The 25,095-nt window shown below is 33.2% G+C and overlaps 3 protein-coding genes across 3 annotated transcripts in view; 1 reads left to right on the top strand and 2 right to left on the bottom strand.

Annotated features, from left to right (window-relative positions):
* Positions 1-186, bottom strand: part of LOC124421746 (protein EFR3 homolog cmp44E) — a 7,259-nt gene extending 7,073 nt beyond the window's left edge. The window contains exon 1 of the mRNA XM_046957309.1: positions 1-186. This exon is cut by the window's left edge and continues 108 nt beyond it. The gene's annotated coding sequence lies outside the window, so the exon portion shown is untranslated.
* Positions 187-1,507: 1,321 nt separating this feature from the next.
* LOC124422265 (chymotrypsin-1-like) lies at positions 1,508-2,818 on the top strand. Its single transcript, XM_046958492.1, has 4 exons — positions 1,508-1,565; positions 1,797-2,113; positions 2,247-2,495; positions 2,597-2,818. Exons 1-4 carry the CDS (start codon positions 1,508-1,510, stop codon positions 2,738-2,740), a joined length of 768 nt encoding a protein of 255 aa, XP_046814448.1. The 3' UTR covers positions 2,741-2,818.
* A 1,062-nt stretch (positions 2,819-3,880) lies between these two features.
* LOC124422264 (chymotrypsin-1-like) lies at positions 3,881-5,230 on the bottom strand. Its single transcript, XM_046958491.1, has 4 exons — positions 5,118-5,230; positions 4,664-4,971; positions 4,108-4,362; positions 3,881-4,024 (listed from the first exon to the last, which is right to left on the bottom strand). The coding sequence occupies exons 1-4, from the start codon at positions 5,173-5,175 to the stop codon at positions 3,881-3,883; spliced, it is 765 nt and encodes a 254-aa protein (XP_046814447.1). The 5' UTR covers positions 5,176-5,230.
* Between the last annotated feature and the right edge of the window lie 19,865 nt (positions 5,231-25,095).

The raw sequence follows: 25,095 nt of genomic DNA, 5'->3' as shown, positions 1-25,095 counted from the left end.
TGAATTTCCTTCTTAGATTCTTCCTTCCTTTTTTTTTTCTTTTTTTTTACCTTATCTTTTATTTGTTTGACGTGACGTTTTTTTTTTTTAATCAAAAGTAAGAGATAAAAACGAGAGGAGACAGAGCTCCGTCGACGCGTGGCGTCGCGACGCCTGTGCTCCACTGACCCGCATGCACAGCACACGAGGTAATCTCACGACTACCCTTGATAATACTTTCTCTGGTTACGTCACACGACGTAAGGGCGCCTGTGCTAAAGCTTGCCAAGTCGGAGGGATAACGGAGAAGGATGAATTTCGACCCTCTTTAAAAAAAAAAAAAGGGAAACAAAAAAAGACAAAAAAAGCCAAAAAAGAAGATGGCTCGATACTTTTGTGCACTCTGTTCTTTTTTCTGTTTTTTTTTCTGTTTTTTTTTTTTTTTTTTTAATTCTTTTTTACCAGGAAAATTGTGTAAAAACACTTTTATATAATATAATATAGCGTCTGCGTGTGTGTCTGTGCCTCTGTAAAGTATAAAATAAATGGAAAAATATATTTTTTTACGAGACCAAATGAAGTTAATCTTTTTTTCATTTTTTTTTCTTTTTCTTTTTTTTTTTTAGACAAACATCACTCAAACACGAAATATCATTTGATATCATTTGAATTCTATAAAATGGTTTTCTTTTTATTACTATAAAAGGAAGATAATGTAATCTGTGTTCGTAATTCTCTATTTGACCCACATATTTCGAAAACATATTTCAAACGGAGGACACTGAAGCAGATGACGTCATAGAGCACACAGACGCCATTAATTAAGACTTTAGTTTTCTTTCCTTTTGGATAACTCGATCGATCGATAGTACGAGACTAAATTGGGTCACGTATAATTTTTAATAAAATTTAATAAAAAAAAAAAAAAAAAAATGTATAAATAAACATAGGAGGATTTTTAAATCTAAGAAGATTTGCGATAACTTCTTTCTATAACAGTATTTCTTTATTTTATTCTCAGGTAGATTATCAAATATCGAATGAAAGTAAAATTAAATACATAAAAAAGATCTATCGAAAATGTAAGATGGTGAAAATGAAATCGATAGTATAAACAAATATGTAATTGTCGAATTTTCGCGTATCAATGATTTCTATGATATCATTTTGGTTTATCTCACGATTAAACTCGTGCGCAAAAATTGAATTAATAGTTTAACGAAAATCAGTGAAGCTGATACCACCTCAAAATTCAATAATTTCTGATGTTATTCCTTTTTAATGTGGATAATTGGGCTTTTTATAATCTATAATACCTAATCAATGATAACAAAGATTAAAATAACGGTAACGCACGTATTCCCTTTTATGGATTTGTTTGTTTTAGGAAAGAAAAGCAGCTGTAAATCAAGGACGATGATAAGTACCAATTTACAAGTATGTATTTATGTAAGTATATATATATATATATATATAAGAGAAGATTCTTCTTCATTCCATTCATTGTCAAATCATTGGAACTGTCAGCATGGATCGTTTTAGAATGTCATATCTGGCTCTTTTCGTGCTTGGTGTTCTTGCTACAGGTAAAAAAAAAGAAAAGAAGAAAGAAAGAGAAAAAAAAAGGAAAAGAAGGAAGTTCAAATTAACAGAAGAGTAGAAATTTTATTTCAAGAATAATGTCTCACGATGAATTGGATCATAATTATTTAATACTGTATTATCGTCATTTTTTTTTTTTTTTTTTTTTTTTTTTTTTTTTTTCTTGAAATACCTCAACGTTGATTATCGTTGAAAATTTCCATTTGTTTGTTTAGAAGCATGCGCCGAAGCACCCGAACGTATAGTAGGAGGCAGTCGTGCAGCTATTGGTGAATTTCCCTATCAAGTTTCCCTCAGGGTGAATGGAAATCACATATGCGGTGGAAGTATCATTTCTTCAAGACACGTCGTTACTGCAGCTCATTGTGTTAGTAATTGGGTTAATATTCCCAATCCTTACTATACCGTTGTATCTGGAACTATTTATCTTGGTAATAGTGGTCAAACTCACTATATCGCATCTGTTAATGTTCATCCCAGATACATAGGTACATCGCAAACTTCTTGGATCAACGACGTAGCTGTTCTTACGGTAAGTACGAATTATTTATTAAAAGAATTCATCGACGTTTGAAATTTTTTTCTTCTGATAATATATTAAGCAAACGTTTTTTCTTTTTAACAATTTTTTTTTTTTTTTTCTTAACAATAATTTATCTTTGCAGCTTGAAGAACCTATAAATTTCAACAGCTATCAGAGGTCTATTCCATTGCTCGAGACGGAAATACCAGACAATAGTTTACTTCAGTTGAGTGGATGGGGTAAAATTTATGCGAACGGTCCAATTTCTAATGTATTATTAAAGGCCAACATGTATTCTACAAATAATAACGTTTGCCAAAAACAACACTCACTAACGATCTATCAAAGTCATATTTGTGCACTTAATCACAAAGGAATTGGTGCTTGCCAGGTGAGGAAAATTCATTCAAGTAATTCAATAAAAATCGACATTTCTTAATTGTAAAATTGATAATTATTAACACTTGTCTTTTTTTTTTTTTTTATTCACAGGGTGACAGTGGTGGCCCGCTTACTTACAACGGCTACCTCGCTGGTATTGTTTCTTGGGTTATTCCTTGTGCTGTCGGAGTACCTGATGTCTTTACCAAAGTCTCGTCTCACGTCGCCTTTATTAGAAATGCCATGCTAAATTAATAAACCGTTTAATTTTGAAAGTATATAAAATCTTTAAACAATTTTTTTTTGTCAAATTTCTTGTTTATAATAATTTTTATCCTTAATTTCTCAAACATATTCGTGAGAAAAAAAAAGATTCAATGATTGATCATGTCGACTTGGAATAATGTTATATATTTTCTCGAGATACTTGTAAATTTTTTGGCAAATATTATTAAATAAATAAAAAGAATAAATATATATATATATATATATATATATATACATCGAAAAAGTGATTTTTATTTTTATTGAGTATGATAATGTAATAATACAAAGTAAGTAAATACAATAAAAGCGTTAATTATATTGTAATATACATATATGACAAGTATTATAAACTTGATGAAAAATACACAGATTAGAAATATTCGTTCGAATGTTGTCAAATATTATCAACTTAGAATATTTCAATTAGTTTTGATCTGTCTATCGATTCATTTAGAATGTAGACATAAGAATTACGGATATTTTTATCTGTAATTCTATGCAGATTAATTAAGTATCAATACGAACACTTTTGAGATAACACGTTTATCGTCGATATGTGTATAGTTTTCATATAATTTCTGATCATTCAAATAAAGCTGTTTCGATCGAATTTAATATTTACCCTTATTATTTGTTGATGTATAAAGAATATATTAAAAAATGAATAATCGAGATCTAACGCTCTTTTTTTTTTTTTTTTTTTAAATCGAAACGAATGTGACATTAAACGATACATTATTAATCATTATTATCACTTCTAATATTATTTCTTTTTAATTATATTTAATGACAATTCAATCATTAATATTAAATAATTATTTAAATAAATGGCAATTCGATAATTAATATTAAATAAATATTTTAAGAAGTTTAAAAATTCTAAATATTTAAAAAAATTTGTTTTAAGAAATATTATAAATGCAATTGTACCGAGTTATCGATGTAATTTGTACTATTGATTTAGATAAAGATAGGAAAAGGAAGTACTATGAGAAATATTAAAAATATTAAATAAGGTCGAAGAAAAGGATTAAACGTATCGATGAAGATATTTATTGAACATGTAATCATAAAAGTAAATCGTAAAATCATCAGTTTGTTCGTAAAAGGGAAACTATTAAATTCAATTTAACGAGACAAGGCATCTGAGATAAAGCTAAGATGACTGTAAACGTTAGTAAAGATGTCAGGGATTCCTTGGGCACAAGGTATTCCACCGGAGACAACACCGATTACATGATTATTGTAGGCCAATGGACTGCCACTGTCACCCTAAAAATAACAAATATTCGATTAAAATTCAATAATTAAGAATGAAATGTTTCAATGTAATTCGATGAATTATCAATACTTACTGAGCACGTGCCAACGTTCCTTTGAACCAGAGTACAGATTTGATTCGAATGGATAGTTATGTTTTTGAAAAAGCGCTGACATTCCTTTTGAGACAATAATTTGAGTTTCAGTGTTCTAAGTAAAGGAGAGATGTTCCTTGGTGGTGAAGATGTTGCACCCCAAGCACCGATTAAAGCCTGAACGTTAACTGGTGGCATTGTGTTTGGAAGAGCAATAGGTTTTACACGATCATTGAATTGAATTGCGCTGGAAAGCTATAAGAAATAGAAATAAATGATTTTTAGATATTAAAAATTATTAAAAAGAGAGAATGAGAGAAGACAAGAAATCGAGAAAGAATGAATGAGAAAGTGAAAGAAAATTTTTCAAGAATAATCCATATGTACGATATTTTCCAAATATAAAGTATTAAGAAAAATCTTTTATATTTATATAATAAATTTCTATGGATTAAATAAAACAAATTGTTACGTCAAGTATGTTTTAAAACATGAAAGAGATATCGACATAGAAATATTCAATTCTGTTCGAGTTTAAATTCATTATTAAACTCACCTTGATTACACCGATGTCATTTACCCAAGCTTTATCGGAGTCATAGTCAGGATGAGCGACGTATAATTTTGGTTTGTAAAGTTGACCGCCAGAGTAAAGATTATTCGTACCAGTAACAATGGTTACCTCACCAGGTTTTTTGCTTAATAAAGGTACAATACAATGAGCGGCGGTAAGGATATGATATTCATCAATGATAGCACCACCACAGTGTAAGTAATTATTCAATCTGATGGATACCAAGTATGGAAATTCGTTATCTTTAGCGAGTGAAGCGCCGACTAAAGCTTCAGGTGCCTCACCGTGTACTGATGGACAAAAGTATGTTTCATTAAAAAAAAGAATTTTTAAATTTGTGTTAAAATTACAAAAAGAAAAAGGAAAAAAAAAATATATATATATATATATTTATTTATTTTCTTTTTCTTCTTCTAAATATTTCTTGATCACTTACCAGCACCGATGACAGCTGCCAAAAGACAAACAACGATTGGAAAATTTCTACGTGCCATTTTTACATTAGTTTTTATTTTTTCTTTGGACGATCGGTGGATCTCTCTATCAAAATCAAACCGATACAATAAGTCGAATCGATGTTTGAAACAAATTTATATACGAATACGGTGTTTATTTAATGTTTTCATTAACAGCTGCGAATACTCTTCGATTCGAGATATTGCGTGAAATGTAGATTAAAATACAATCTCGATGACGTTTTTTCAATAATCAATATTTACGTATCCCGTTAATTAATTCATTTGTGGAAGTTGCAACTATTGATCTTTATGATTTAATGCATTTACTTTTTTATTTTCAATAAATAAATTTGCAAATCGGATTTTCGAGAAGATTATTTTCGATCTAAACAATTATAATTTTTATTCGATCTTACGTATCTTCTTATAAAAGATAATTATCACGTCATATACATTTACGTTGCACAATGAACTGGTACGTTATTATTATTATTATTATTATTATTATTATTATTATTATTATTATTATTATTATTATCATTATCATTATTATTATTATCATTATCATTATGATTATCTCCTTAGCATATCAATTTCAAGAACCCGATTTGAAATGTCGAAATCATCTTTTATAGCTCGAGCAATGATGCAGCCTCGAAAGGATAGTTAATGAGAATTTCAAGAAGAAGAAAAAGACGAAGAAGAAGAAGAAAAAGAAGAAGAAAAAGAAGTAGAACAAGAAGAAAAAATAAGTAGAAGTATGATGACCTTCCCGACCCCCCACGAAATCTTTTGCAACTAACGCGGATGTTCTCGAACGCATGCGAATCCTTGTAGTAAAATTCGAACATTTTGGAATATCTGATCGTCGTCTTCTTGTTCGTTACGTAAGTATAAAATTAAATGTCTAAGTGACTATAAAATCTTCTCCGTCTTCCTCTTAGATTAATTGATCCATATTAATACATTAGGATTCAATAAAAAAAAGAATGACTACCAAAGCCAATATAAATACATTCGAAAGTAGTCTTTTACGTAATACTCATAGAACAAGTAAATACATTAACATTTAATGTGATCGTGCGTTCGATCGACAATCGTTTTACAGATAAGTATATAGAAGTATACATATGTGGTTACATAGTTATACTCCTTTGGTAGATCGTCGATCGTTACGTAAAGCTACAGTTGTGATAAATGAAATCAACGAATTCGTGCTCTTAAAATTCTGTTTGTATAAACGGAGATGAATACTCATGAAAGATTCTCTTTAGCTGTCGAGTTCTTAAATGTCACGTAGAAATTTAGATCTCTTGAAATTGACTATCGAAGATGAGATCTGAGATAGTAAGAACGTTAAGTATTACTTTGGCGAGAAGAATTTACGAACATTAAAAGTATTCAAGAATATACACGATCGAAGATCGTTCGATCAGTCAGAGAAGATATCAGTTGGTAAACGCATTATATACCGAGTACTCATTATTCATCGGTGCGAGTACATCGAGAGGATCGACGGTTACCTTCCTACTCTCCATCCCCCCTCCTTCTCTCTCTCTCTCTCTCACTCTCTCTCTTTCTCTCATTCTATCATTCCCTCATTCTCTCTTTCTCGCTCACTCTCGTAACTTGCGGTATATACTCTTGCGCGATATAAGGCAATTAAATCCATGGAATGTGCACACGCCATATGGTCTATCAATGGCGCTGCTACCCCGTTCGAATCACCAACCATTATTATTATCGCGGACAAGAAGTAGCCGGTAGGCACAGCTACTGGGCCGAGAGACTTCATCAACCGTGGTACTCTTACGATTCTCTTCTCCTTCATGGAAAACGGGATGTATATTTTTGTCGTTGTTAACGTCCCACTACGGAGGTATCATTCGCTGTAAAAAAAAAAAAAAAAAAAAAAAAAAAAAAGAAAAAAAAAAGAAAAAAAAACGGAAAAAAGGATAAAGAAAAAAAAGGAATATATTTCGTAAGAAGCTCTATTCTCACGTTGTTGTTCGAAATATTAATTACAATTTCATTTAGATGCCAGATTTATGAAATCTTACACGGTTCTCGTTCGACCATCGACGTCCTTCTTTTTGGAGGCTGACTACTTTAAGAGAAGGATTATTATTTATTAGATTTTGAAACGTCGTTTATACAGGGTGTTATCAAAATGAGAGAACATGTTTGAATAATTTGTTTTATTATCATTAATCCTATAGATTTATTATTAATATTAATAATATGGAAAAAGTAATAAGTGTGCATGTGTTTATGTGCGCGTATGAATCTATGTGTACGTACGTGCCTGCGCGACTGCGTGTGAATAAGCAAATTTTCTACTGAGAAACTTTTCCTTTAATTTATTAGTTTAATGAACTAATAATCTTTAGAAACACCCTATACAAATTACGTGTCCAGCAAAATGTACTTACTCGTACGTATGTGAGCTGCCGGTTAAAATAGAAAGGATCGACGGTATGATTGCTTCCTTTTACGTGATTCGAAACTAATTCCCTGCGTAATGACGTTAAAGTCTTATAGAAGGGAATACTATTTCCCGTTCCATTGCGAAACGTTTTATAGATGGATTATCGAAGAAATTAGTTGTACTATTAAAACATTTTTATCTATTCTCTTCGATGCGTTTCTGGTAATAAGAAATAATCGAGAGAGAAGGAAGAAAGATAAAAAAAAAAAAAAATATTTTCAAATCAAAAGTCAAAAATTGAGATATCGTTCCAGCTGATTATATACATATGTATATACATTACTAGTAAAACATTTATTACGCCATACATTCTGTCGTTGTCAAAATATTACTTCGCTTGTACAGAATGAACGACGTATATAAGTTATGATTTCATAATATTTCGTAGATAATAAATGATGTTTAATTTTCGAATAGGTGTCATGCGTATCAAACGATACGAACATCAGCTGCGTAAACTTAAAGAAAAAGATGTGTTTACGCATATATTTCGGGAACGTCTCTTTTAGTTGTTAAATAGACATCGAACTATTTTGAAGATTTCAGTCTCACAAAATTTATAAATCCAATCAGTAAAAGAATTTCTAATAATCTTTTATTTCTATAACATACAATTATAAATATAACAAATAGATCGTTTTTTTTTTATTTTAAGGAAATAGATCGTTCACTAATACAAATAAATAATATTATTGAACTTTGGGATTATCCTCGTTATCATCTTATCATTATCAATGATTTCAAAAACTAAAGCCTTCTAACTAGACTTCTAAGTACAATAGAAGAATCTCTTGATACATCAAACGATACAATATTCTTAGAACGACATAGGCCATCGTTACGATACAATCGTACATCTTGGAGTACATCTCAAAGAGCTAGATATATATATATACATATATATGTATAGAGAGAGAGAGAAAGAGGAGGGGGGAGAGACAGAGAGAGAGAGAGAGAGAGAGAGAGAGAGAGAGAGAGAGAGGAATCCTTCCACCCTTTTATGATTCATCGAAGGTGCCACAGCTAGTCGGCTTTTTTCGTAGAAGAGAAGACACGGTAACGAAGCTCGTCGAGTCCGAGCGACGAGCGTGCGAGCGAGTGAGTGGGTAGGGTTAAGAGGGCGCATTTACGTTCGTTTAAGAATTTTTATTTCATGGAACGGAACATTGAAATCTTTCGAAGAGGCGGTGCTCGATGGGAGCTCGATCAGAGTACCATGCTCTTGGTGTGTACGTAAGTATGTGTTGGAGGTCTTTGATCGACTGGAAGCCTCGATGGTAACAAAGAAAGGAAACGGAATGAGAGAAATAAAGAGAAAGAGAGAGAGAGAGAGAGAGAGAGAGAGAGAGAGAGAGAAAGAGAAAGAGAAAGAGAAAGAGAGAGAGTCAGCGGCCGGAAAGTGAAAGAGCCACTTCTTCATGGTCACCTCGTAGAAGCAATGCCATATCCCGGCAGTTTTATCACCGGCGTCATTCTCATTCGCGCGTGCATCGTGCCGCGTTAACGGCTGTATAATCGAGCTTTAACCTGTCTCCCTAATGAGCGCGAGCCTCGTTGTGCTGCGGAAACCGTCACGAAAGTGTCAAACCATACGTCGTCTCCTCTTTCTCTATTTCTCTATCTTCCTTTTCTTCTTTAAAAGAGGGAGCGTGTGTGCTTCCCTAGTAATATGAAAAAAGAAAGAGATGGATTCAATGGGAGCCATTATTCCGAGTCTACTATGTCATTTTGAACTCTTCGTACACCTCTCTTTACTTCCCTCGTTGCATCGCTCGTCAATGGACCTGTACTCCAATAAGTATATACAAATATATATATATATATATACATAACCTGTTCATCTATAAGAATATATAAATATGTATATTTATATATATATATATATATATATATATATATATATATATATATAGGATGCTTCTTTTAAGGTCACCTAAATATTTCTTCGGATTATAGTGATGCAAAAAATATTTTTTACGTACAGTGCATACAGTGTCAAAGGACCTATATCTGGCAAGAATATTTTTTTTCCAATGTATATATATATATATAAATATATTTATATTTTGTAGATATATACATATACATATATATGTGCACCTATATGTGTTTATATATATGCAAGTAATGCATTTTCACAGCGTTAAAACGTTTACGTCATTGTTTGCGCGTCCGCTAATTTGTCTGAGGACTTCTCGGACGATTCAATCTGTCTCGTTGTCTATTATCCAAAGGAATTTGCGTTTAAATACGTTTCTCTCATCATGATTTTTATTTTATGAAAATTTTAACGATAAACGCGAGGAGATAAGGAGAATTTACTAAAGCATAAGCTTTTTGTACGTTTTTACTTTCTTTTTTTTTTTTTTTTTTTTAACGGAATAGTGCATTATAATGTATTTTTTCGAGTTTGTTTTTTCTTTTTTTTTTTTTAAATACACCGATATATATATATATATTTATATATATAATATTATCGTATGTATGCTTATATATGTAAGAAAAGCATAAACACTGAGACATACGTATTAAAAGAGAGAGAGTTTATTTACGATGTTGATACAAATTTATGACAATATTTCATTTCACATTGTTCTAAATAATTTTTTTTTGTAAAAACAGTATTGTCATTAACCCGAAAGAGAAGAAAAAAAAAATCATGACTGAGGATCACCAAGATATCCCTGTATAACATACCGAAGATTTATGTATGCACTTTACTTCTACGGTATTTAGATACGAGGAGAAGAGGAACGCGCTTCCTTTGAAACGGAAGGGGGGAAAAAAGAGAAAGAAAGAAAGAAAGAAAGAAAGAAAGAAAAGGAAAAAGAAGGATACGGTCGGGAAAGCGAAAACGTTCGTCTTAAGTCGATTTGTACGTATGGCGTTCATTACGAGAAGAGCGCAAGTGTAATGACTCTCGGCATGATTTCTCGCGGCTGCATCTATTTCATTTCTCTCGGGACCGAACGCGAATACGATGCTGTTGCTCCTACTGTTGCCGACGAAGAAAGACAGAGGAAGAAGATCAACAGAAGAAGAAGAAGAAGAAGAATAAGAAGAATAAGAAGAAGAAGAAGAAGAAGAAGAAGAGGAAGAAGAAGAAGAAGAAGAAGAAGAAGAAGAAGAAGAAGAGGATGAAGATGAGGAGAAAGAGGAGAAGGAGGAGGTGGTTGAGGAGAATGAGGAGGAGGAAGAGGAGAAGAAAAGGACGGTAGTGCGACGAATGCAAATACGATGGCAGAAACGAACGGCAGTTAAGAGCGCACGGGCAAGGATATTTTCTCGTTTGCCTGATTAAAACGTGGCCGCGAGCGGTCTCTCTGTGTGAGTGTAACGCGCAATAATTAAATATTACGCCCGGTTAATTGTAATTGCCGCTTCGCGAGAGGACGGTACCACAGCCGCGCTCCTTCTTGCGATAATCTACGGGATCTTCCTCGAGGTAATTCTTACTTCGTCTTCTTCTTCGTCTTCTTCTTTTCTTCGTCTTTTTTTCTCCTCCTCCTCCTCCTCCACCTTCTCCACAACTTCCTCTTCTTCTTCTTCTTCTTCCTCTTTCATCTTTTCTCTTCGACACTAAACTGACCGTTACAACGCTTTCGGTCTTTTCAAATTTAACATATATAAGTACGTATCTATTTTCTGTATAAAAGATATTTATTTATTATTAAAAATAATAGACGGATGCATCAGGTTTATTCATATTATTTGCAAAGGTACGTATCATCACTCTTGTTATTAACATGGTTACTTCCCATTCGAGAGATTCGCATATCATCTGATTAAATAGGTCGATCGATCGATCGATCGATCGATCGATCGATTGGCCGTTCGATAACGAAAGGATTATTTTCGATATATCGACAAAAATTGTTGTATAAACTATACAGCTGTATACCGTAAGGAAAACGGATATATGTAAGAGAGAAAATGATATATATATATATATATATATATATATATATATATATAGAGAGAGAGAGAGAGAGAGAGATAGAGAGATAAAGAGAGGATCGAAATGGCCGATCCGCAGGAGAGTATAGCTACCGATCTACATCGGCATTGAGATCGGTATCAGGATCGGCATTGGCAACGAGACTCGTCTGACTATCGAGTGCATTGATGATGAGTAATGATAATTTCAGGTAATTACATACGCCACAGCCCCCCCACACATGAAGTAATCGCGATGTAAGTGATTTAGGACATACAAGTGCTTGTGTGTCCGGTATTAGCTATCTCTCTTTCTCTCTCTTTCTACGCATGCCACCCTTCGCTCCTTATTCCTTCTGCTTCCCTTCTCTCTGTACCATCGCGTCGTCGTATGGCGTTATCGTAAACGAGAATGACTATCTGCCTACCTGCGGCACAAAGAAGCGAGAGCTGCGAGCGATCGAGAATTAGAGAGATCGTACTTTCTATCAAAACTCGAATAGAATCAGGATACACGTGTTATCTGGAGAAAATAAGTAATTATAGTAATAACAATAGGTACAATCATTTATTTGATCTCTACTATCTCTGATACCGTTTGTCCCTTTTTATTCATCTTTTTTTTTTTTCTTTTTTTCTTTCTTTCTTTAAATTTAATCTTTTATAATTATGTATCTACGTACACACATAGATGCATACATACATATATAAATTATAATATAGATAAATACTTTATTTATAAAAATTCTATATATATGTAGAAGTTTAAAATCTGGAATATATAGTTTAAGTATTTACGTTTAATTAAGTATTTAGATTAGTAAAACGTTACAAGAAAATATCGATTAAGAGAGAACTTTTAGGGGAGGTCCAACGATGATATCTCGCTCACGTTCGAGAACTGTTCGAGGACAACGCTAAGAAAGGGTGAGATAGCGAACGATGCCGGTACCGTCGTTCGTACGAGTAAAAACCTTGCACCACAAGAGGCAAAGTGTTCTTATCTCTCTCTTTCTCTCTTTCTCTCTCGACAGAATGGGGATTACTATGTTTCCTATGGGGTACAACTTGTTAGCCGATAACTTCGTGCCGATAAGCGGAGCTTACGGTCTACGGTTGGATTCGAATCGATTCCTACGATAATCATTCATTACAGAAAATTCTTTAAGTTTTCGCACCTGCAATGAGCTTCGAGAAAAACATAAAAGAAGAAAATATATATGACAGGAAAAGAATGGAATAGACCGATCTTATCATTAGATATCACGCTCAAACTCGTGTCATGACAAAATTATAAATCATTTTCATTAATGATTTCTCATCTTACTTGTATAGGCAAACTGAGAGAGAAATGGAGAAAGATATATATTGAAATCGAAAGAGAGAGAGAGAGAGAGAGAGAGAGAGAGAGAGAAAGATCAGCCTTCCTGATAATTGTATATAATACTTACGACTGCGATATGAATACGTACTCGTGATAATATTTTGAAAAAGATTAGTCATTAAAGGAACTACGGTATCGATCGTATGTATTAATATGTGCAATAATAAAATACAATTTATGTTACGTTGTAACGTTGTAATACGTTGTTTTATTTACAATCGAGACTAATATACAAATGGATTCTATCGATCAATGTGATCATAGATCAAGAAAAAAATTTTATATCGAAGGACAAAACATTATACAAAGCCAACGAGGAACATTTAGATCGGAAACTCGCAGTACACTCGGTATTGTGTCCAGTGAGGTGTAAACCGTGGGTGAATGAACCTGCACCAGTTCAAGTCGAGATAGCGCGCAACGTGTCGGGCGTGGACCACCTATAGTGCCTCCGGCCTAAACAGCGAGAACTTGGTTTAACCCATCGCGCTTACCAAGATGAGTCCGAGAGAGTCTACACGGAACTGTTACACCTGGACGGCTCATCCTCCCTAGATTCGCAATACTTGTGAGGAGTTACTACTTGAGCAAAAAAAAAAAAATAAAAATAAAAAAAAACAACTCCATAGATTACAGTCTTGATTTTCTTTTCGTATCGCTAGTAAGTTAGGCAAGCAGTTTTGTTCGCTATACGATCGACTTTTATTGCTTATTTGAATTAAAGAAAAGAAAAGAAAAAAAAAAGAGAAAAAAAAAAGGAACGAACTAAATAACTCAAATAAACGATATAAAAAAATTCTTATTTATGCATATCTACATATCGTTTTTATTAAATTACAAAATAAAACAATTTACATTTTCCTCGTAGTTCGTATATTTAAAAAAAAAAACATAAGAGCTTGATGGGCCAGACGGGAGGAGTGGTGGGGGAGGGGGGGGGGGTAGGAGAGGGAGGGAAATAATCATTTCTCTTAATATTAATCTTAAATACTATTTCAATTTTTCATACACGTCAATCTTGAAGATACAATAACTCATGTATCTACAATTTTAAAAGGCTTGGTTTATTTAAGTTTCATTTGACTCTACAAGTTAACGAAGCCAAATACTACCATTTGTTATTACGTTAACGTCATACCTAACGTCATACATTCGTCATCGTACTAATTTGCTCGAGATATCAGCACATTATCGTTCGTTCAACTCATCAATGTACTTCTCTCTCCCTCTCTCTCTCTCTCTCTCTCACTCTGTACTTCTCTCTCCCTCTCTCTCACTCTTTCTCTCTCTCTTTTTCTCTCTGTCTCTGTCTATCTGTCTTTTTTGCAGACTTATTAACGTTCGAACATGGTTGTATAGATACGACCTCCCTCGACATTCCAAGAGGAGCGTTTAACTCGTCGATGTGCTTCGAGCACCGGATACATAGCCGTCGGGTAAAAGAAAAATGGACCTGGTGTTATTATGGAGGTGTTGGATAGTATGTACCGCTAGTTGAATAATGCATATACGATACTCCTGAGACCGAAGAGCATTTAGATTAATAAGGGCTGACCGATGAGAGAAAAAGAGAGAGAGAGAAAGAGAGAGAGAGAGATAACGTCAGAATTATCTGCAAACGGACTACGTCTTTTCTTTTGTACGGCTTTTAAAGGAGATTGCGTTTCCATATTACGGAAAATTCTTCCTCCATATTTGTGTTTGCGTGTACATGCTTGTGTGTGTGTATGTATGTAGCCAACTATATAAGGATATTATAATATGTTCCTTACTATCGTAACGTGATGTTATAATATCTCTATTACAAAGTTCAATATAGAACAAAGAGAACAAACGATCAATATTTAATAGAAAACTTTATCATAATTTTTTTCTATTAATAACAAGTCAAATGTTTATATTGAAAAGAATTTCTTATTTCATTAATGTCAAGATGAAGCTTATTATAAAGAGTCAATAAAATAATGGATACAGTTAATGGAGGCATTCGTATTGTTATTATTTACAATTTTTTATATGTACATATGTAAATAATTGGTTAAAAATTGTTGCTTTAGTTACTTAAAAATAATTTCGTGAGATCACGAGCGAGAAACTTAACAATTCAGTTGTTTTCTTAACACAAACGAGGTAAGAAAGCGATCGCGTGAGAAAGCTATCGTCTAATTGTTCGTCATTTAAATATTTGCTCTGTTCGTGTTTGTCAATGTTAATAATTATAAGAAGAAAAAGAAGAAGAGAATGCAGAAGAATGTAGAAGAAGAAAAAGAAAGAGAAGAAGAAGAAGAAGAAGAAGAAGAAGAAGAAGAAGAAGAAGAAGAAGAAGAATAAGAAGAAGAATAAGAATAGCAAAAGGCAAAAGAAGACACGAAAAGGTTCAAGGATATAATCGTCGAGCGATGAGTCGCATTGATGTATTTTCCATTGTCATTCCACGATATTCTTTTTTCTCTTATTCTCCCTTTCTCTCTTTCCCTTTTATCTTTATTCCCTTCTCTTTATTTCTTTCTTCGAGATAGAAAATACATGGAGCAGAACGTTGGCGCATCTTAGAAAGATGCGCGAGGTTTGACGTATGTATGTATGTATCTATGTATATATACATATCCAAGCGGCAGTAGGTACCTATGCGATCGTTACCGGTACGCCATCGTTATCGCAGCATCCAAGAGAGAATCCAAGGAAGGCTAAGGTCGAGAGAGATAGAAAGTCACGGCCAAGAAGAAGAGCGAACGTCCGCGTGTCATCTCGTAATACTCGTCTACCGTTTCACGCTCGAGTCGTTTTATGTCTCGAGATCGTTAGATTCGATTATCCATCGGACGAAAGAAAGTAAGAAGGGTTGTGAAACGTGGAGAAGGGAGTTAAGAAGTTACATGAAAGAGGGTCAAAAAGATCTTGCTAAGTTTCTCACTGTTTACGAGTAAAAGGTCGACCTTATCGTATTGGAAGACCTTACTAAACTTAGATCCATATTTTTATATTGGATGTGTTAAAAGAGATATGTCCTAAAAGAATTCACTTATTCTTTTTTTTTTTTTTTTTTTTTTTTTTATATATCTTTTGATATTTGTGAAAAAGTTTATTTTTATTTTGGATTTTTTTTTCTTCTTCCATTTTCTTTTTTTTTTTTTTTTTTTTCTTTACGATGGCAAGGCATGGAAGAGACAAATACATACGTACATACGTACATACATTGTATCATAGAAATCTTTTCATCTTTAAGATCGTTAGAAATGATCGGCGCTCATACAAAGAGTATGATTTACGTATGCCCTTCGCGAAAGGAAAGAAGATATCAACAGTGTCAGTTCATTTCGCGGATACGTCGAGCTTCTTCGATCTATGAAGGATTAATATGCCTAAGGTGGATATCATCGTCGTATGTTCCATAAAATGTCAGAAGATTAATAATAGTTTTACAATATTTATCTGATTTTCTTTTAATGTATACGAAATGTATATATTCCTGATGTAATTATTCTTTTTAAAAGTTTATACGATCGTCGTATATAACTTCGATACTTTGATATTTGATTAATTACAAAATTATTCTCCCATCAATATTTTCTCTTTTATCATTTTTCCTGCGCTTTTGTTTTTCTTTCTTTGTTTTGTTTGTTTTTTTTTTTTGTTCTTTTTCTCTCTCTCTCTCTCTCTCTCTCTCTATATCCTATCAAACTCAATGTACTCATTTTCTTTCAATTCATTACTCGTTACATCAGGTATTACTAAGACCGTTAATTAATCCCATCGCTAACACGTAACTCGTTGAATTCTCGCGAGGAAGCAGCTCATTTCCTGATAGCAAAGTAACGTGGATTCTGTTTGGACAGCATGGGAACGTTCGTGAATCATCGTCGATCGGATCGAGGCCTTTTACGAAGGTTCGATCTCTCTTTCTCTCTTTCTATCGCTGACGCCGACGCTGACGGCGATGCCAGTGGTGCCAATGTACAATCAATCGCGAATATTCGCGTAATTGATACCTATCCAGCATGTAACAAACGATGGCGGCAGCAGGATACGAAAGCACCTTTACGGATCAAACGCGTACGGTTAAAGGGATAAACGTGATGCCTGCTGCGTTGAACGCCATCAATGATTAGACCAGTGGTTCTTCAACTCGATCTCTATGAACTCTTAGAAACGTTAGAAATTTTTTTTCCCTTTCCTTTTTTTTTTTTCTCTCTCTTTTTTTTTTTTAATTGTTAAAGAGAAATCATTCGTAAAAATATTTTTCATCATATGAATGTATACATTTATATATATATGTATGTACGTATATATAATTGGAATGAAAGAAAAATGATTATTTTCTATTCATTGAAAATTGTCAATGGCAAATCGATATTAAAATTCAATAAAAAATATTGCGAAATTATTGAAAAGATATCATTTTATGATGGATATATCACCTTTACGTGTTCCGAAAGATCACCGCATGAAATAGAAACCAGCCGTCAGTCTCGTAACAAGGACGTTCGAGGAATTACGACGCAAGGATACGCGATATTTTCTATGTAAATAAAAGCATCGGCAAAGGGAATTGTGCAATAGTGCGATGAAAGGAAACGGAGTTCTCGTACAAGGTAAATAAAATATATACTCTAAGTATAAGATTCTTAATTTGTCTCTATTTGAAAATTGAAATATCGAATACATAAAGGCATCAAATACATAGTTAAACGGTTCTTGAACCGTTTATGTGAGAAAAGAAATAAAATAAAAACAAAAAAAAAAAAAAAAAGAAAAAAATAAAGAAAAAGAAAAAAACAGAAAATACATTATCGACTGTAAACAATTCTTCTTCGATATTTTTCCATTGTTTATTAAAATAGACTCGATTAATTTTGCTTTTATATAACTCGTCAAAAGTATTACGTACTAGTATTTATTCACTTTCTCTCATGATTATCGCGAATAGACTCGTTAAAAACGTTTACTTATTCAACTTCTTAGAGTATATAAGGGCTTCTTGAAAGAACTCAGCTTTCGTCCAACCGAAGATATCACTTTACGTTGAGGAACGTTCGAGTTCGTTAGGCGTTATTCAAAGAGAGTACGATCTAAGTAGAGAGACACACGAGAAGTTTCTCTTCGAGGAAGGAAGTTTCCCTTCTAGCGTTCTTGCGATTTAACACCATGAGCATCACTACCACGAGCATCACCATCACCGAAACCACCAACACCATTGATACCACCATCGGTAACACCGTTGTTGCTGCGAGCTTTCGTTATAAACGATCTACTATTTACGAGATTACATTTCGGATAGGCAAGCTTGGTTATTAATAAAAGGCCATTCCGCCTTGATCTCTCGGCAAAGAGGGCGGAGAAGGAAAGCTACTGCCTATCGATCGTCGAGCTCCACGAAGTATCTATACGTTCTACTTAATGAAAACGTACGACGGCTTTCCCAAGTTTTATGGCGTCCTGTCGGTCTTTATTCTCGATTAATCGTTAAGAAAAGACGTGAGCGATACATATCTGTGTCCTTCACTAAGAACAGAGCGTATAATATATATGTATAATATATTTTTCTTTTTTTTTTTTTCCTTCTGTCAATGAATTTATTTTTATAAAGGACGAGTACCAGAATATTATAGCATTCAAAGTTTAATATGCATAATATATATATATATATTTTTTTTTCTCTGTACCTTTATTTTATTTTTATTTTCTCCTTGTTTTTTCTTCTTTGTTTGTTTGTTTTTTTTTTTTTTTTTTATTATAAAGAGTATAGGATATTTACTATCAGAAAGTTATAGTATTTGAAAGATGGTAAGTATAATAATAAGAACGAAAATTTCTCTTCGTACGTATATTTATTTATTTTTGTTTTTGTTTTTTTTTTGTTTTTTGTTTTTTTATAGGGAGTGAGTACTACTGAAAAGATATAATATTTGAAAGATTAGATATAATGATAGGAAAAAGGAAAAAAATTTCTTTTTTAGAATCATCGAACAAAAACTGTCATTTAAATAATGATATATATATATATATATATATATATAGTCTATATGTATTTATACTTTTGCATAATTTCCAGATGTACAATACTTGTTATATTTAGATATAATATATCGTATATATGGTATTTGAATTTATACATTTATAAATATCTAGAATTTAATATACGTATAATATACTTGTTCCGTTATGGGGTGCATGCAAAGCAAAATTTTTCTCCCTCGCGTGACTCTCTTTTCACGGCTGACAACAGGAGAAGGGTGAGAAAGAGAAAGAGACATAAAGAAAAGACTTTTATGCGCTTATGCCATTTAGTACGCAAACGAGTCGGTACGATCGCGTGAGCGACGTGTTTACTTATTCGTAATTTATATCTTACTTTTCTCCCTCTCTCTCTCTCTCTCTTTCTCTCTCTCTCTTTCTCTCTCTCTCTCTGTCTGTCTGTCTGTCTGTCTGTCCGTCGGTCTGTCTGCCTGCCTGTCTGTCTGTCTGTCTGTCTGTTTCTTTCTGTCTCCCTCTTTCTCGCTTATTTTGAACACAGTAAGGCTTTCATTCTTTCACCACTTATACCACATGCCATTTGTAACTACTTCTTGAATCTTTTACTCACCAAATGGAGAGGATATAAATTGCATGGTCAATATCACAATTTTGTGTTATTATCATTCTTCTTATCACTTGTAAATAGCTTGAAAAGGTGACGCGAAATTTACAGAACATTAAATGCCCACTTGTTTACGAATAATAAAATATTTTACCCGATTCGAGTCAGAGAATATATAGTAATAAAAATAAATTATTTTATTATTATAATAAGTCCTATATATATATATATATATATATATATGCTATAAATATAAATCTTAATCATTTTCAATTTTCACTGTGTATAGTCTACTAAGTCGCTGAATTTATTCTTATAACTTATGGATATCGAAGCGTATACTTAATCCTTACAAGTATAGTATAATAAATATTTCTTTATTTCTCTCTCTTTCTCTCTTTCTTTCACCACGAAAGTAACGTAAATCGAGAGCCTGTTTAAAAGCATGCGTACGCGTGCTTCAATGAAGAGGGTAGATTTAATCAACAAGGAGCAACTTCATTTTAATCACCGCCACTTTACCCGATTTTATGACTATTTATGTAGATTGCAGCAAGTGCGTGCTCGCGAAAAGGCACATTTTGGCGCCCTAGGCGCTCGAGACAACGTCATCGATCTAACCACGGCTTGGACGATCGTTTTAAACGCGTTTCAATCATTTTTATTTTGTTTCCATGTCAAGAAGCTGACTTGTTATATGCGTCTAGCTCAACTGCAGATTATTCTGAAGATTCCGTTTTCAATAATTTAATATGTTGTTTAATTTCCTGCCTTTTTTCTTTTTATTTCTTTTTTTTTTTTTTTTTTTTTTTTTTTTTTTAATTTACTTCATTTTCATATTATGGAACATCTTGTACATGTATATATTTACATATATATGTACATTATCGAAGTTATGCTAAAATCACTTTCATAAAAATCATCAATCTAATTTTCTGCTTATTCTTTACGGACTTCAAATTATTTATATTATTATATTATTAAAAGTTTTTTGTTATTTATTTCATAAGTAGTTTCGTATTTTTATATATTTCTCCTTATCTAGATATTTAAATGTATACATTATCCAAGACATGCTAATGTCACTTTCGTAAAAATCATCAATCTAATTTTCAGACACATTCAATTATTTACATTATTATATTATTAAATTTTTTTTTTATTTATTTAATTCATAATTATTTTGATATTCATAAAAATTTTGTATATATGCACGCGTACAATGTAGAAGCCATGATTTACTTACTCTTATTAAAATCATCAATCTACAGATTATTCATGAACTTTTTAATAATTTACATTAATAAATTATACTATCTTTTTATTCATTTCATAAACACATTTTCGAAAAATTTGTACGTGTTGATATACTTTGACCAAGCTTATTCCATGTAACCTTACTCCATGATTTTACCAATGAAACCATGGTAAAATCATTTTCATTAAAATCATCTCCGTTATATCCTGATTATTTTATACATACACACTCACACACACACACACATATATATATATATATATATATATCAAATAAATTATTTGTTTTCTATTTATTTCATAGGACATTTTCATATCCTTGAACATTTTCTACGTACACATATATCTATGAATTGTCAAAGTTTCCTGTATGGAATTAATAATAAAGTCATTTCCGTTAAAATCAAAGAGAGAGAGAAAGGGAGAGAGAGAGAGAGAGAGAGAGAGAGAGAAAGGGAGAGAGAGAGAGAAAGAGAGAGGGAAAAGAAAATGATCGTATCGTTATCCCGTCGTATCAAATCAAGCCACGTTTATAATTCTACGAAGTGTCGGATGAACGTGTGCGCGCGTGCTTTCGTCGATTCTCGTTTATCGAGTATCAAGTCGATAAAATAACGTTGAAAGACGACTACTCGATTGTAGAATGGGATGGAATCGTATCCTTCTCCGTCTCTTTTCACACGATACGGAAATCTCGCGGGCACCCGGAACACTTGGCACGTCGTTGTGTCGGAATAACGTCGTCGTTTCCTTATCTATATGTATTCTCTCTCTCTCTCTCTCTCTCTCTACATATATATATATATATATATATATATTTTAGTATATATGTATACGTATATACCATGTATATGTTAAAGTGTGTAAAAGATGAGTACGTACGTGGGCGGGCAGGTTGCTCGTGTGTTCATTACTAGCGATACGTTGCCATCATTAATATCGAGAACTACGCCTTATACCGCGTGCCCGTGTTTAGAAGTACGAGTTAATGAGAAAGTGAGACAGAGAGATTGTCTCCCTTCCTTCGGATAGCAGATATACCTACACGTCTCTAAACGCAAATTCGAATGGGTATCGGTTTAATTAACGCGTCGAGATCGCGAACCATGGCACAAGTCTCGTAGTGAAGAAATCGACTACATGTACATGTGTATGAAGGTAGATAAATACATAGGTATGCATGTACATATGTATCTTCTGGAAAGTTAAAACGTTAGAGATTATAATTTAATTAAATTTAATTAACGAGAACTAAACGCCTAAGATAGTTAAAGGGGATTGTCGGTCAATCGTTTTCATATTTATAAAAATATTCTTTGTATATTTCTTATTTCTCTCTCTCTCTCTCTCTCTTTATTTCTCTAATGTGTTATATTAATGATTCGAATTTTCGTATTATGACGGAATCGTGAATTAGCTCTTTATTAATTATCATTATCGTTAATCGAATAATGACCCGATTGAAAATGAAACGCTTCGACGAGCCAGGAGTTTATAAGCTGTCGGATATTTTACGGTTCGTGTCGTACAATTCTAATTCTCCGTCTTGGTATCATCGTTATAATCGCCGTCCAGTATGCGTTAATTACGTTCAGTAGTAAGTGTCAAGGGGTAATTGAGAGCTTCTGTATGCGGTAATACGAAGATGCGATTCCCGGGTAGAGTGGAAGACGCCGTAAGGTGCCTTCCCACGCGAGTCGAAGAACTTAACGTAAATTCGAAATACGATAGGTTTAATTAATTCCCGCTGCGGGTATGCGAGATCAATTCACCTGCGGCCATAACACGGCAACGCTTACAATTTAATTAGAAACGCATATATGGGCGTAGTGCCGTTGGACTATAAGGGATATACTCATTCCACGTCAACTGATATTTCCTTGGATCGATCGTCGACACAATCGTTCCTAGATTCTACATCCTTCTGTGATATTTATTGCTCGTCCTTTCATTTCATTTTTTTTTCTCTTTCTTTCCTTCCTTTCTGTTTCCTTTTTTCTTTTTTCCTTTTTTCTTTTTCTTTTTCAATTCTCATCTGATCGTATCGTTGATAAAAGAAGGATCTAGATAAAATAAGGACATATATATATATATATATATATATATATATATATATAAATATACATTTCGTAAACATATAGAAATATTTTATAGTATATTTTTTATTATCGCATACTTTGATTCGTTCTAATTCCAATCGAAGTATTATTAATTTATTCGAATTCTTTTTTTCGTAATAATTGTGTCATTTTTATTGCTATACGATGTAGATAGCTACTGTTTATTCTTGTTTTTCTTCTTTGTCTTTTTTTTTTGTTTCTTTATTTTTCCTTTTTTTGTTTTTTGTTTTTTTTTTTGTTTTTTTTCCTTTAACAAGGAAAAGATAAAAACTAAGCGAAGGAGTATCTTTGTATTTTGATCAAAAGTGATTGTAAGACTTCAAGATCGAGAAGTCGCTCTATACTCATGGGCGAGAGCGTGAAAAGTCGAGGCACGTTACTGCCCTGACTCAAAGTTAATCTGGATTAACCGGTCTTGAACTATCCGCGGGCTTCGTGAAGGACAAAAATGAAGATCGAAGATTTATGCCTTCCGAAGATACGCGTCGTTCGAAATGTCATGCTCTGATTCTCTAATGAACGAGTCAACGGAAGCATTGTCACGATTTTGTATCAAAATGATTCATACTTGCTAATTATCCGATATATTTATTACGACAATTACCATTTAAACAAATAATAATAATAATAATAATAATAATAATAATTATTTTTATTATTATTATAAAAAATTTTCTCTCAATGGCAATAAGTTCCATAATTTATTTACTTTCTTTTTTCTTTTTCCTTTTCTTTTTTATAATTTCATATTACAGACGACGCTAGCAAAACTTTTTGTGTATAAATGATCGAACAAATTACCGACGTGATAAAAATTATTTAATGAGATTAATAATTGACGAAGACATTAAATCTTTTAATGATATAATCGATCGATTTCCTTGAGATAACGCGTATAATTACGTAGGAACGTATCTTCGATGGATAGTAAGAGCTCCCCTTTTGTTCATTCGCCGATGGGGCTGAGTGGCGCGTGCAAAAGTGCGTACGATACCGCACGGGCTTTCAATTTCTTTCGGCTGCTTTGAGGTACGGCCTTTAATTTGCCGCCAATGATACTAAAGAGACAAAAAGAATCTTCGGGTTCCCCGGCGGCGTTCGAAGAGAAAGACTGTTTCTATTTCTATCCCTTTCTCTCTCTCTCTCTCTCTCTCTCCCCTTTCCATCGCCCCTCTAATTCTGTCTCTGTCTCTCTCTCTCTCTCTCTCTCTCTCTCTCTATATATATATATATATATATATATATATATATATATATCCTTTTCTCTCTTTCTCTCTCTTTCTCTTTCTTTGTAGAGAGACCACGGAAAGGTATAGATACCTATCTACATATATACGTATTCCATTAAAAGTTCATTTCGTTCAGCCACGAGTAGCACGAATGAAAATTACATAGCCGGTCACGAGCACCGGCTCTCTCACCCTTCTTACTCTTTCTTTCTCTTTCTCTTTCTCCCTCTCTCTCTCTCTCTTTCTCTCTTTCTCTCTCTCTTTCTCTTTCTTTCTTTCTTTCTTTCGCATACTTTAGTCTATCTCTTCCTGTCGAACTACTTTAAATGAAATCTTCTTTATAACGATGCAGTTAACGTTGTCTCTGCACGCGACGGTTCGAGAAGTTAGAACCCAAAGGTAAAAGATAAGACGAGGAAAGGGAAACAAAAATTGAGGAGGAAAGAGAAAGAGATAAAACATAGATATATACGGGGAGAAAGAGATAGAGATAGAGAGAGAGAGAGAGAGAGAGAGAGAGAGAGAGAGAAAGAAAGAGAGAAAGCAAGTAAGAGAAAGAGACAGTAAAGCAAAGTATGGTCAGGTGTACGAGAGAAGAATAAAAGAAGGAAGCTGCAAGGGATGAGAAAGAGTATGACTGGAGCGTAGAGGTCAGGGCTTCGTGGCTGACCCTCGCATTATCCGAATAATTGGTACATTACTTTCGAACGACAAGAAGAGAGGTAAGGAGGGAGATTTTAAAAGGGGAATACGAGATTACGTTCACCGCGCGCCCATCTATTTTACTTTAATTTATTACCCATTCACGGTAATCAATGAGAACAATTTGATCTTCTTCTTCTTCTTATTCTTCTTCTTCTTTTTTTATTTCTTCATCCTTTCATTTTCTTTCTACTTATTCTTCCCGTTGGATGTTTCAATGCGACTAATCCATGGCTCATGATCGTTCATGTTCTATGAGTTGT

The sequence above is a fragment of the Vespa crabro genome, chromosome 2 (genome assembly GCF_910589235.1).
Source record: "Vespa crabro chromosome 2, iyVesCrab1.2, whole genome shotgun sequence".
NCBI classification, from domain to species: Eukaryota; Metazoa; Arthropoda; class Insecta; order Hymenoptera; family Vespidae; genus Vespa; species Vespa crabro.
This window is presented reverse-complemented; position numbering and strand designations above follow the sequence as displayed.

Bases quoted from the DNA above. Each gene is read 5' to 3' on its own strand.
- LOC124422264 (XM_046958491.1), bottom strand. From the start codon at position 5,175: ATGGCACGTAGAAATTTTCCAATCGTTGTTTGTCTTTTGGCAGCTGTC. The intron at 4,972-5,117 runs GTAAGTGATCAA...TTTGTCCATCAG, and splicing joins GGCAGCTGTCATCGGTGCTG to TACACGGTGAGGCACCTGAA. The intron at 4,025-4,107 runs GTAAGTATTGAT...TGTTATTTTTAG, and splicing joins GGAACGTTGGCACGTGCTCA to GGTGACAGTGGCAGTCCATT.
- LOC124422265 (XM_046958492.1), top strand. From the start codon at position 1,508: ATGGATCGTTTTAGAATGTCATATCTGGCTCTTTTCGTGCTTGGTGTT. The intron at 1,566-1,796 runs GTAAAAAAAAAG...TTGTTTGTTTAG, and splicing joins GCTTGGTGTTCTTGCTACAG to AAGCATGCGCCGAAGCACCC. The intron at 2,496-2,596 runs GTGAGGAAAATT...TTTTATTCACAG, and splicing joins AAGGAATTGGTGCTTGCCAG to GGTGACAGTGGTGGCCCGCT.